This window comes from Pelodiscus sinensis, chromosome 15 (assembly GCF_052426305.1).
Source record: "Pelodiscus sinensis isolate ZL-2025 chromosome 15, ASM5242630v1, whole genome shotgun sequence".
Lineage (NCBI taxonomy): Eukaryota > Metazoa > Chordata > Testudines > Trionychidae > Pelodiscus > Pelodiscus sinensis.
Window position 1 is genome coordinate 3,847,592 of NC_143066.1, and position 13,561 is coordinate 3,861,152.

General features: G+C 62.9%; 1 protein-coding gene across 1 annotated transcript in view; it reads left to right on the top strand.

Annotated features, from left to right (window-relative positions):
- Positions 1-13,561, top strand: part of ABCA3 (ATP binding cassette subfamily A member 3) — a 71,084-nt gene that overhangs the window by 50,073 nt on the left and 7,450 nt on the right. The window contains exons 20-30 of the mRNA XM_075899035.2: positions 3,890-4,163; positions 4,886-5,090; positions 5,692-5,911; positions 6,120-6,278; positions 6,714-6,886; positions 7,215-7,349; positions 7,776-7,970; positions 9,151-9,338; positions 9,696-9,866; positions 10,132-10,319; positions 10,405-10,478. Coding sequence (XP_075755150.2) covers positions 3,890-4,163; positions 4,886-5,090; positions 5,692-5,911; positions 6,120-6,278; positions 6,714-6,886; positions 7,215-7,349; positions 7,776-7,970; positions 9,151-9,338; positions 9,696-9,866; positions 10,132-10,319; positions 10,405-10,478 — 1,982 coding nt within the window. The remainder of the gene's footprint in view (positions 1-3,889; positions 4,164-4,885; positions 5,091-5,691; positions 5,912-6,119; positions 6,279-6,713; positions 6,887-7,214; positions 7,350-7,775; positions 7,971-9,150; positions 9,339-9,695; positions 9,867-10,131; positions 10,320-10,404; positions 10,479-13,561) is intronic.

Below are 13,561 nucleotides of genomic sequence, written 5' to 3' on the forward strand. Positions count from 1 at the left end.
GGAACGCATGAGGCTCTCCCCAACAGGCTCTTTGAATAACGCTTCCCCGGATGCATTGGGTTTGACCCTCGTGTCCCTCTGACGCACTGGTGCTGTTGGTAGATTTGCTGTTCTGTCTTTGGTGTTTTAAATAACAGCCACTGCAGACCATCCCTCTGGCATGGCCCTCTCTTGGCTCAGCTCGGCGGGAGGGACTCGTCCGTGCTGTGCTCCGTTAAAGAGAGTTTCGCTTTCATACTGAGCAAGGAGTCTATAACTGATCCTGTCAAGGCTGTTCCCTTGATCTGGAGAAAGGGGTAAACAGGGAGGTGGCAAAGTCTGCAGACGACACTAAACTGCTCAAGGGAGTTAAGACCAAAGCAGACTGTGAAGAACTTCAAAAAGATCTCAGCAAACTGAGTGATTGGGCAACAAAATGGCAAATGAAATGTAATGTGGATAAATGTAAAGTAATGCACATTGGGAAAAATAACCCCAACTAGACATGTAATATGATGGGGGCTAATTTAGCTGCAACTATTCAGGAAAGAGATCTTGGAGTCATCATAGATAGTTCTCTGAAGACGTCCACACAGTGTGCAGCGGCAGTCAAAAAAGCAAACAGGATGTTAGGAATCATTAAAAAAGGGATAGAAAATAAGACTGAGAATATCTTATTGCCCTTATATAAATCCATGGTACGCCCACATCTGGAATACTGTGTACAGATGTGGTGGTCCCATCTCAAAAAAGATATACTGGCATTAGATAAGGTTCAGAGAAGGGCAACTGAAATGATGAGGGGTTTGGAACGGGTCCCATATGAGGAGAGATTAAAGAGACTGGGACTTTTCAGCTTAGAAAAGAGGAGACTAAGGGGGGATATAATAGAGGTCTATAAAATCATGAGTGGTGTGGAGAAAGTGAATAAGGAAAAGTTATTTACTTGTTCCCATAATATAAGAACTAGGGGCCACCAAATGAAACTAATGGGCAGCAGGTTTAAAACAAATAAAAGGAAGTTCTTCTTCACACAGCACATAGTCAATCTGTGGAACTCCTTGCCTGAGGGGGTTGTGAAGGCTAGGACTGTAACAGGGTTTAAAAGAAGACAGAACTACGTAGGACTTTAAAGACTAACAAGATGGTTTATTAGGTGATGAGCTTTCGTGGGCCAGACCCACTTCCTCAGATCAGTTTGTGGAAGAAAATTGGCCCGACCATATATACCAAAGTGATACAATCAAGAAAAGTGAACACACATAAAATTGGCCAAAGAATCAATGCACATAAAACAGACATCAGGCTCTCTCACAGAGAGAAAGTGGTTGCTTGCCATTTCAACCAGACTGACCGTTCTCTCAATGACTTTAAAACATGCATATTGCTTCAGAGAGATTTTAACTCCAGACTTCAAAGAGAAGCTTCAGAATTGTCATTCATGCTTACATTTGACACTTTATGTATGGGTCTCAACAAAGATGCTAATTATCTCACCCATTACAAAGATCGCTTCTCCAATTATCACCCCCTAATGTCATTACCTTGCAGACACTAACCTTCCCCCCGTACCACCACTCTATTCTAAAATTTGATTTGTCAATTTTATGTGTTCACTTTTTTTGATCGTATCACTTTGGTATACAGTAAAATTCCAATAGTCCGGCATCCAATAGTCCGGCACTCCTGATAGTCCGGCATCAAAATGGCAAGAGCCTAGTGAGTGAGCTTCGGCAAAAAATGAGTCGCAAGGTAACGGCAGCAGTAGCTGAACTGAGTAAAAAGGGTAAAAAAGGCTTAAAAAAACTAAAACATTACAGTATACTGTATACAGTATGTACAGGAAAAAGAGTTAAGAACACTTTATATACAGTATATAATGTATACTGTGTGTGTGTGTGTGTGTGTGTGTATATATATATATATATATATATATATATATATATATATATGTATATATATATATATATATATATATATATATATAAAAATAACCAACTTATAGTACCCCCTGATAGTCCGGCATATCTGATAATCCGGCACCACCTAAATCCCATAGGTTCCGGATTATCGGAAGTCTACTATATATGGTCACGCCAATTTTCTTCCACAAATTGATCTGAGAAAGTGGGTCTGGCCCACGAAAGCTCATCACGTAATAAACCATCTTGTTTGTCTTTAAAGTGCTGCATAGTCCAGTCTTTTGTTTTAGCAAGACCAGACTAACACGGCTGCATCTTGATCAGGGTTTAAAAGAGAACTAGATACATTCATGGAGGTTAAGTCCATAAATGGCTATTAGCCATTCTGGGTAAGGAACGGTGTCCCCAGCCTCTGTGTGTCAGAGGGTGGAGATGGATGGCAGGAGGGAGATCGCTTGATCATTACCTGTTCGATTCGCTCCCTCTGGGGCACCTGGCATTGGCCACTGTGGGCAGACAGGACACTGGGCTAGAAGGACCTTTGGTCTGACCCAGTCTGGCCATTCTGCATTCGTCAGGCCAGAGTGGGGAACATAAGAAGTGAGGGCCCGCAAGAGCATGCCAAAGCCTTGCCTGTACAGGCCCTGGTACAAAGCTTCCCCCCAAAACCCTAATACCCAGAGTCTGGGGACTCCTCTGCCACCACTCAAGTAATTCCAAGAAAACCAGGGAGGAGATCACTTGGGAAATCCCCTTCCTAAGGTAAAACTCTCCCTGACCCCAACCTCCGTTTTACTTGGAGTTGGGAAAAACCGAGGGAATTCAGGCAACAATGGACTCTGCCCTTGTCACTAGGCGCGGATCCTAAGGACACAACAACCAACCAATCCCGGTTCATTAGAAAAGAAAACAACCCTTTCTTATCAAGACAAAACTCCAGTTGCGGGCATAGTCGAGTGGCTAGATGGAAAGAGCCACCAATTGATAGAGATACTCAGGGAAGCCCCCTGGGCTAAAACTTAGTTAAGAAGAAAAAAGAAAAACACAATGAACAGCTCAGACATTATTTCCAAATTCCCAAACAGGGAAAACAACAAATCCTGACGGACTAGCTACATTTTTCCCTACTTACGCATTGTAAGCAGTCCGTTCTCGGAGAGAGAAGTGTGTCCCATCTCCCTCAGTCTTGGAAGAAACTGCTCTGCCTCTCAGACAAAGAACAGAGAGAGAAACCCCTCTTCCAGTTTGAAATTCCTATCTGCATTGTTATTGGCTGACCACCTGATACCTGGCTAGGCACAGGAGACATTAGTTAACCCCTTAGTCACCGGGTGCTAGTCAGCACTCTTGGTTATGACAGATCCTGATAACAGTTGCCTGCTGTATGTGTCCTGTCCAACCCCGGGGCTTTAGCTAGCAGGTGTAAAGCAAACACAAGGAAGTTTTTCTTCACACAGCGCACAGTCAACCTGTGGAACTCCTCGCCAGAGGATGTTGTGAAGATCAGGACTGTAACAGGGTTCAAAAAAGAGCTAGAGAAATTCCTGCAGGTTAGGTCCATCAATGGCTACTAGCCAGGATGGGCAGGGATGGTGTCCCTGGCCTCTGTTTGTCAGAGGCTGAGAATGGGTGATGGGACCGGGATTGCTGGATGATTCCCTGTTCTGTTTACTCCCTCTGGGGCACCCGGCGTTGGCCGCTGGGCGAGATGGACTTTGGGTCTGACCCAGCCTGGCCGTTCTGACGTGTTCTCTGCAGCACGTTCTGGCTTTGCCTAGAATAAAATTGAATGAAAAAACCCACCCAAAGAGCCCTAAGACCCACCCGCTTGGGTAGCTTGTGACTTCTTTCAGGGAGGAGCGTGCTGAGCTGTACCCCTCGTTCCCCCAAGGGCCTTTGGCTGTTGGGTTTTCGTGCCCGGCCCTGCTTTGCGTTGGGTGGGGACTGGCCGGTCCGTTTGTAATGGTGAGGCGGGTGTGATTGCACAGGCGACCTGGACGAGTACCTGATCGCCCGCGCGGCGGCCGAGGGCGGAGCCTTCAACGAACGCTACGTCGCGGCAGCGTCCTTCGAGACACGGTGGAACCGCACGCTGGTCACGGCACTGTTCAACAACCAGGCATACCACGCCGCCGCCGCCGCCCTCATGCTGGCAGACAACGCCCTCTTCCGGCTGCTGGCCGGGCCCAATGCGTCCATCACGGTCACCAACTACCCGCAGCCCCGGAACATCACGGAGACGGCGAAGGACCAGCTCATGGAGTACGCCAGCCTCCTTCCTCGCTTTCGTGACGGGGCCAGGGGCTCGGATCCGGGCTGGAGCGAGAGGCCTCGTTCCCTGCGCTTCGGTGGAGTGGCGCTAACTGGCGCAGGGGGAGGGACGTGTCGGGCGGGAGCTGGGGTCCCTTTCTGTCCCGTGGGCTAGGGAATTGCGGCCTGGCTCTGCCCGAGGCCATAGAACCCGACTAGCCAGAAGTGGCGTCACGCAGGCTGTGCCCTCCGAGGGGCTCGGGCCCAGCATTCCAGCTGCGCTCCATGGGGCTGCTGAACCCTCGGGAAGGCAGGCTGGAGGGGTCCCAAGGCAGGGAGCTGGCAGTGGAGACGCCCATGGGGTCTGTGCCGGGGCTCCCAAGGGAGGGGGTGGGTGAGCACCGCAGCGGCGGCACTATGTTACGAGCGTCTGCGCGTTTGGATTTATTTCCCTTGGGCCTTGGGCAGGGACTTGGCCCCCTGGGGCGGGCAGGGGCTGCTCTGGCTCCTCTCCTGCCCCGGGTGCATGGCCGGGCCCAGTCCTGGGCAGCGCAGAGAGCCTGAGGTTCCCGTGGGAGTCGCGGGGCTCGGCACGCCCAGGAGCCCGGAAGCTGCCTGTCCGCTCTAGCAGCCGGCGCGCTGGGCCCAGCTGCCAGAAGGCCGGGGAGGGGGTGGGGACCCCGCTGTGGCTCTGGTGGGGTTCCCCAGCTAACCGGGAGCCTGCTGTCCCCTAGGGGCCAGACGGGGTTTGCCATCGCCATCAACTTGCTCTATGGGATGGCCTCCCTGTCCAGCACCTTCGCGCTCCTGCTGGTCAGCGAGCGAGCCCTCAAGGCCAAGCACGTGCAGTTCGTCAGCGGGGTCTACGTGGCCAACTTCTGGCTCTCGGCCCTGGTGTGGGACCTCATCAACTTCCTCGTTCCCTGCGCGCTGATGCTGGTGAGTCGCCCCGAGGCGGGACCCAGGGAGCCCCTCGTGTCTACGGCCCCCCATCCTCGAGGCCCGTCTCCAAGCACCCACGCTGGCCACGTGCTGACGCAGCCAGGCCAGTTGGGCTGCACCACGTCGGGTAGCTCCTGGCGTGGCCCCTGGAGCCCCTGCACAGGCTTGTCTGAACTAGTGACGGGACCTGGCCCAGCCCAGCCTGCCTCTGGCCTTGGCCGAGCCCCTGGCCTGGCCTGTCGCTCGGGTCTCGTCTGTACGCTGGGGACAGAGGTTCCCTGCCCCGCCGGGGCTGACACCTCGGATGCGCACGTGGTGCCCAGTGCTGCAGCCTTGGGAGGGGGCCGCCCCGCTGGGTCCATCACTGCCTCGGGTACCGCAAAGGACCCAAGGAAAATGGTGTCTCTGGCCTGCAGAAATCCCGCAGGAAGGAGGCGGGGGGTGGCCATGCCGGGCGGGGGCTCCCGGAGGCGGCTGGCTCTGCCCAGGCCCTGGCGGGCGCGTGAAGAGCCGGCTGCTGTTCAGCTGGGGGCTGCGTTCGCCGGGGTCCAGGCCGGCTCGCGCCTCGTCTCCATTCTCCTCTGGTGGCCTCTCGCAGGTGATATTCCAGGCCTTCGACGTGAAGGCTTTCACCCAGGACAGCCACCTCGTCGACGTGATGCTCATCTTCCTGCTGTACGGCTGGGCCATCATCCCCCTCATGTACCTGCTCAGCTTCTTCTTCTCCGTGGCAGCCACGGCCTACACGCGCCTCACCATCTTCAACATCTTCTCGGGCACGGCCACCTTCCTCGCCGTCACCATCATGAGCATCCCAGGTGAGGGCCCTGCCCCGCCCCAGAGCCTCCCCGCCCCCCGCGTGCAAGTCGGTTTCCCTCTGTCCGCCGTGCCCAGTGCTGGCAGGGAGAGTCTGCGGATTCCTTCCTTCTGCCTTGCACCGAAGGGCCGATTCCTTTTCCCTCCCCGAGCTGGGATCAGCCAGCTGGCTCCACCCGGCCGCTGCCCAGCTGAGCTCGTCTCTTGCAGAGCTGGGCCTCCTGGACCTCTCCAGGACCCTGGATAAAATCTTCCTGGTTTTGCCCAACTACTGCCTGGGCCAGTGCATCAGCGACTTCTACCAGAACTACGAGTTCATTCAGTTCTGCACCTCCTCCGTGGAAGCCATCATCATCTGCAAAGCCTTCAGTGAGTGTCCGAGGGCTCCGGCCCACGTGCGCACCGCGCCTGCTGCCCCATGGCGGGCTCTCCTGGGCAGACCCCTGGGGGCCGTGTCCAGGGGCCTGGCACTTGGCTTGCTGGAGGGCTGGGCTGGGCTGGGCTGGGCCAGGCTCGGAAGAGCTCAGCGGGGGGCCAGGAGAGAGGAGAAATCGGCTGGAAGCTTGGCCCGGGTCAGTCTGCACAGAGGAAGATTCCAGAGGTCTCTGCCTGGGACCTCATGGGCGGGCCGCCTGCCTCGCCCCAAGCTGTGAGGGGGCTAGTCGGGGGGGGGTGGCTGAGCGGGAGGGGGAGACAAGTGGGGGGCACGGGCGAGTTGTGTGGGGAAGCCGCAGCGTTCGCTCAGAGAACATAAACGGGCGAACCCCCCCCAAGAGCGGAACCCACCTCTGATTTCCCCTCCAGATATCAGTTACCAGACGAATTACTTCTCGTGGGAGACTCCGGGGATCGGACAGTATCTGACCTCCCTGGCTGCCCAGGGCACCGCCTTCCTCCTCCTCCTCTTCTTCATCGAAACCAACCTCCTCTGGAGGCTGAGGACCGTTGTCTGCGGCGTCTGCCGGCGGCGGAAATGGGTGAGCTGCTGAGCCAGGTGCCAGGGAAGTGATGCTGGCGGAAATGAGAATCCGGCCCCTTGGCTGTTGAGGGGAGGTGGGCCCCCCGCACGTGGCTCGGCTCCGGTCCGATTGTCCCCAAGGGCTCGGGGTGGAGGGACGTGTGCTTTGCAGGGGGCCGGCGTACAGCGAGTTCCCAGCGTGCGGCGCGACGCGTCGGAATCTCGGGGAGCGTGCGGCCGGCGAGAGGTGGAGCCGTTGTCGGGGCCCGAAAGGAGCAGCTCTGGGCTGGAGTCCTGTTGTTTCGCTGCCTAAGAGCCGGCGTAATCCGGGCCCGCTCTGTCCCCAGGCACTGCTGCTGAACAGGACGCCGGTGCTGCCGGAGGACCGGGACGTGGCGGACGAGAGGAAGAAGGTTTTGGAGTCCCCGCCAGAGCTGCTGTCCTCCCTGAGCAGCCCCCTGGTCATCAAGGAGCTCACCAAGGTGAGCTGGAGACCAGGCACCGCGCAGGGCACGGCCGCGCTGCAGAGGCTCCCAGCTGGAAGGACACAGCCGGCTCGGGGGCGGCAGGGCTGGGTTTCAAGGGCGCGGGACCTTTGCCCAGTCTCTGGACTATGCGTTTACATAGCAGCCAAATCAGGGGTTGCTCCCACGCCACCCACGTGGCCCCTTTGCCCCGGAGAGTGGCAGCGGGACCATGCCTGCTGGCCACGCGGGAGCATCGGGGCAGCCGCTAGTCCGTGCTGACGGGGCAGGAGGTGGGGTCTCGTTCTGTGCTCCCAGCCCTGGGGCCGATCAGGCCTTGGATTTGATTTGTCTCGAGGCTGCTGTCCTGGGCGGCCCGGTCTGGGAACAGCGGCAGCAGCCCGGGCTCTCCATGACCAGTGCTTGCTCCCTGCGCGCTCCCAGGTGTACGACACCCAGGAGTCCCTGCTGGCTGTGGATAGGATTTCCCTGGCGGTCAGCAAAGGCGAGTGCTTCGGCCTGCTGGGCTTCAACGGCGCCGGCAAGACCACCACCTTCAAAATGCTGACGGGGGACGAGAGCATCACCTCGGGCGACGCCTACGTGGACGGCCACAGCCTCCTGGCCAACATCAAAAAGGTACCGAGGCTGGGCCCTGCTGCACCCGCGGCGGCGCCCGAGGGCAGTGGCTGGGAGCCGTCTTGCTGTGCGCCCTGCATTCGATTCGCAAAGCACCCCACGATGGCATGGGCGGGCAGTGAGCCGCTGCTGGCCATGGGCCGGTGGTGAGGAGCCGCTGCTGGCCGTGGGCCGGTGGTGAGGAGCCGCTGCTGGCCGTGGGCCGTCGGGTAGTGGGTGAGCTGCCGCTGCTGGCCACGGGCGGGCGGGGGTGAGCCGCTGCTGGCCGCGGGCGGGCGGGGGTGAGCCGCTGCTGGCCGCGGGCGGGCGGGGGTGAGCCGCTGCTGGCCGCGGGCGGGCGGGGGGGCGAGCCGCTGCTGGCCGCGGGCGGGCGGGCGGGGGTGAGCCGCTGCTGGCCGCGGGCGGGCGGGCGGGGGTGAGCCGCTGCTGGCCGCGGGCGGGGGGGGGGCGAGCCGCTGCTGGCCGCGGGCGGGCGGGCGGGGGCGAGCCGCTGCTGGCCGCGGGCGGGCGGGCGGGGGGGGCGAGCCGCTGCTGGCCGCGGGCGGGCGGGCGGGGGGGGCGAGCCGCTGCTGGCCGCGGGCGGGCGGGGGGGGGGCGAGCCGCTGCTGGCCGCGGGCGGGCGGGGGGGGGGCGAGCCGCTGCTGGCCGCGGGCGGGCGGGGGGGGGGCGAGCCGCTGCTGGCCGCGGGCAGGGAAGGTTGGAGCCAGGCCCGGGGCAGGGGCTGCGCGCAGGCTGGCGGAATGGCGATTCCCAGGCTGTGTTGGTGTCCAGCCAGCCCGCTCCAGTGTGAAATCCGGTGGCCTGGCAGGGATAAGCCGAGGGAATTGACCGGCTGGTCAGAGCCCCCGCCCAGTGCTCCGAGTGGGGGTGTCCTGCCCGGCAGCGTGCGGCGAGCCGCCCCAAAGGCAAGTGGATCAGGGCTTGTCTCGGCGCAGCAGCCGCCCCTGCCGTGGCGCTCTCCTAGCAGCGGCTTAGAAGGCCTGTTAGCCGGCAGCCCCTTTCCTGGGGGGGCCAGTCAGTCTGTTCGGGGCCCTCGTGGCCTGACTCTACCCCCGGTGCAATTAACGTAAAACGGTTGGAAGCGGAGGGAGTGTCCGTCGTGAGAACAAGGCTCCCCCTGCTGGTGAGCCCCTCCCAGGCCAGCTCCTGGCTCATGTTCTGGGCTTGTCTCGGCTCCCAGGTCCAGCAGCGGATTGGCTACTGCCCGCAGTTTGACGCCCTGTTGGATCACATGACGGGCCGGGAGACGCTGAGCATGTACGCCCGGCTCCGGGGCATCCCCGAGCGCTACATTGGCAGCTGCGTGGAGAACATGCTGCGGGGGCTGCTCCTGGAGCCCCACGCCGACAAGCTAGTGAGGTCCTACAGGTGAGAGCAGACCCGGGCGGGACTGGCCACTGTGGGAGCGTGGCCTAGTGGTTACAGCTCTGGGCTGGGGATCGGAAGACCTGAGATCTAGGCCCAGGCTGGCTGAGAAGTTTTGGCCAGCCTCCCTCTCCCTGCCCGGCTTTCCCTCTGACCCATGGAGACACTTTCCCTGCCCGAGAGGGGCTGGGGGGGCAGCACAGTTTGGGAGAGGCGCTGGTGCTGGGGTGTGCAAACCTATTACACCTGGGGGGGGGGGTTGATGAGATGCCAGATGTCCCTCCTGGGACTCCCCTCCCCCCCGCACAGCGGGGCATCCCTGCCCGGTCTCAAGGCTGCCTGTCTCATCCCCCCTCGCAGCGGCGGCAACAAGCGGAAGCTGAGTGCGGGCGTGGCCCTGATCGGCGGGCCGCCTGTGATCTTCATGGACGAGCCCTCCACTGGCATGGACCCCGTGGCCCGGCGCTTGCTCTGGGACGCCGTGACCAGGGCGCGGGAGTGCGGGAAATCCATCATCATCACCTCCCACAGGTGGCGCCCCCGTCCCGGCTGGGCCTGGGGGGAGGACGCAGGGCAAAGGGGGGGAGGGGCGGGCTGGCCGGGAGGTTCCCTGCCGTGGTCCCGGAGCACAGGCCCCCCAGTTCCCATTGCAGGTCTGCTCGGCCCCGGGCCTGGCTCCTGGCCTGCCCGGCGGGGGCGGGGAGGGGGAGCTGGCGGCCCACCTCCCACGCGGGTAAAGAGGGTCCCGGGTCCGGGCCCAGCTGCTGCCTCCTGCCCACGGCCCCTGTCCCCGCAGCATGGAGGAGTGCGAGGCCTTGTGCACCAGGCTGGCCATCATGGTGAATGGGCAGTTCAAGTGCCTGGGCAGCCCCCAGCACCTGAAGAGCAAGTTTGGCAGCGGCTACACCCTGCTGGCGAAAACGCGGGCGGAGGAGGAGGGCGACGTGCAGGTCTTCAAGGCCTTCGTGGAGAAGACGTTCCCAGGTACGGCCGTGGCCAGGGGACGTGGCCCCCTTTGCCTGCAGGCTCCTGCTGCCGCCCGGGCGCTAACCTCTGCTTGTCTCCCCAGGCAGCGTCCTCAAGCACGAGCACCAAGGCATGGTCCATTATCACCTGACCAGCAAGAACCTCAGCTGGGCACAGGTGAGGGCAGGCCCAGGGCAGAGCCGAGGGGCGGGAGCGCAGCAGGGAGTGCAGGGACCTTTGGGGGCGGTTCCTGCCTTGCCAGGCCACGCGCTCGGCCACGGCCACGGCCACGCCACTTACTGGGTGCGCTTAATGGGCCGCCGCACACTCCACATCCAGCCACTAGACCGAACTGACCGTAACTTTCGCTTCTCTCCCACCATCACTGCCCGTTGCCGGGATGCTGAGCTTTGTCCCACAGTGGATGGGCCACGGGAGGGGCCCTGTCTCAGCAGGGCTTGAACTCTCTCTGGCAGCGTTAGGGGTGGCACCCACCCACCTCAGTGCTGGGACTGGCACGTGGTACCCTCAGCTGTACGAAGGATGCAGTGGAAGTCTCCGCTAGTGCTGGGCCGTGTCAGTGGCTGGGCCGTGGGTGCGCTTGGCGGCTGTACCGCTCCCCCGGGCAGCGCTGGGCCGTGTGTCAGGCTGGGCCGTGGGTGCACTTGGCAGTTGTACCGCTCCCCAGGGCAGCGCTGAGCCGTGTGTCAGTGGCTGGGCCGTGAGTGAGCTTGGCGGCTGTACCGCTCCCCCGGGCAGCGCTGGGCCGTGTGTCTGGCTGGGCCGTGGGTGCACGCAGCGGCTGTACCGCTCCCCCAGGCAGCGCTGGGCCGTGTGTCAGTGGCTGGGCCGTGAGTGCGCTTGGCGGCTGTACCGCTCCCCTGGGCAGCGCTGGGCCGTGTGTCAGTGGCTGGGCCGTGAGTGCGCTTGGCGGCTGTACCGCTCCCCCGGGCAGCGCTGGGCCGTGTGTCAGTGGCTGGGCTGTGAGTGCGCTTGGCGGCTGTACTGCTCCCCCGGGCAGCGCTGGGCCGTGTGTCAGTGGCTAGGCCGTGGGTGCGCTTGGCGGCTGTACCGCTCCCCCGGGCAGTGCTGGGCCGTGTGTTTGGCTGGGCTGTGGGTACACGCGGCAGCTGTACCGCTCCCCCGGGCAGCGCTGGGCCGTGTGTCTGGCTGGGCCGTGGGTGCACGCGGCAGCTGTACCGCTCCCCCAGGCAGCGCTGGGCCGTGTGTCAGTGGCTGGGCCATGAGTGCGCTTGGCGGCTGTACCGCTCCCCCGGGCAGCGCTGGGCCGTGTGTCAGTGGCTGGGCCGTGAGTGCGCTTGGCGGCTGTACCGCTCCCCCGGGCAGCGCTGGGCCGTGTGTCAGTGGCTGGTCCTGGGTGCGCTTGGCGGCTGTACCGCTCCCCCGGGCAGCGCTGGGCCGTGTGTCAGTGGCTGGTCCTGGGTGCGCTTGGCGGCTGTACCGCTCCCCCGGGCAGTGCTGGGCCGTGTGTCAGTGGCTGGGCGTGAGCGCGCTTGGCGGCTGTACCGCTCCCCCGGGCAGCGCTTGGCCGTGTGTCAGTGGCTGGGCGTGAGCGCGCTTGGCGGCTGTACCGCTCCCCCGGGCAGCGCTGGGCCGTGTGTCAGTGGCTGGGCCGTGAGTGCGCTTGGCGGCTGTACCGCTCCCCCGGGCAGCGCTGGGCCGTGTGTCAGTGGCTGGTCCTGGGTGCGCTTGGCGGCTGTACCGCTCCCCCGGGCAGCGCTGGGCCGTGTGTCAGTGGCTGGGCCGTGGGTGCGCTTGGCGGCTGTACCGCTCCCCCGGGCAGTGCTGGGCCGTGTGTTTGGCTGGGCTGTGGGTACACGCGGCGGCTGTACCGCTCCCCCAGGCAGCGCTTGGCCGTGTGTCAGTGGCTGGGCGTGAGCGCGCTTGGCGGCTGTACCGCTCCCCCAGGCAGCGCTGGGCCGTGTGTCAGTGGCTGGGCCATGAGTGCGCTTGGCGGCTGTACCGCTCCCCCGGGCAGCGCTGGGCCGTGTGTCAGTGGCTGGGCCGTGAGTGCGCTTGGCGGCTGTACCGCTCCCCCGGGCAGCGCTGGGCCGTGTGTCAGTGGCTGGTCCTGGGTGCGCTTGGCGGCTGTACCGCTCCCCCGGGCAGCGCTGGGCCGTGTGTCAGTGGCTGGTCCTGGGTGCGCTTGGCGGCTGTACCGCTCCCCCGGGCAGTGCTGGGCCGTGTGTCAGTGGCTGGGCGTGAGCGCGCTTGGCGGCTGTACCGCTCCCCCGGGCAGCGCTTGGCCGTGTGTCAGTGGCTGGGCGTGAGCGCGCTTGGCGGCTGTACCGCTCCCCCGGGCAGCGCTGGGCCGTGTGTCAGTGGCTGGGCCGTGAGTGCGCTTGGCGGCTGTACCGCTCCCCCGGGCAGCGCTGGGCCGTGTGTCAGTGGCTGGTCCTGGGTGCGCTTGGCGGCTGTACCGCTCCCCCGGGCAGCGCTGGGCCGTGTGTCAGTGGCTGGGCCGTGGGTGCGCTTGGCGGCTGTACCGCTCCCCCGGGCAGTGCTGGGCCGTGTGTTTGGCTGGGCTGTGGGTACACGCGGCGGCTGTACCGCTCCCCCAGGCAGCGCTTGGCCGTGTGTCAGTGGCTGGGCGTGAGCGCGCTTGGCGGCTGTACCGCTCCCCCGGGCAGCGCTGGGCCGTGTGTCAGTGGCTGGGCCGTGAGTGCGCTTGGCGGCTGTACCGCTCCCCCGGGCAGCGCTGGGCCGTGTGTCAGTGGCTGGGCCGTGAGTGCGCTTGGCGGCTGTACCGCTCCCCCGGGCAGCGTTGGGCCGTGTGTCAGTGGCTGGTCCTGGGTGCGCTTGGCGGCTGTACCGCTCCCCCGGGCAGCGCTGGGCCGTGTGTCAGTGGCTGGTCCTGGGTGCGCTTGGCGGCTGTACCGCTCCCCCGGGCAGTGCTGGGCCGTGTGTCAGTGGCTGGGCGTGAGCGCGCTTGGCGGCTGTACCGCTCCCCCGGGCAGCGCTTGGCCGTGTGTCAGTGGCTGGGCGTGAGCGCGCTTGGCGGCTGTACCGCTCCCCCGGGCAGTGCTGGGCCGTGTGTCAGTGGCTGGGCGTGAGCGCGCTTGGCGGCTGTACCGCTCCCCCGGGCAGCGCTGGGCCGTGTGTCAGTGGCTGGTCCTGGGTGCGCTTGGCGGCTGTACCGCTCCCCCGGGCAGCGCTGGGCCGTGTGTCAGTGGCTGGGCCGTGGGTGCGCTTGGCGGCTGTACCGCTCCCCCGGGCAGTGCTGGGCCGTGTGTTTGGCT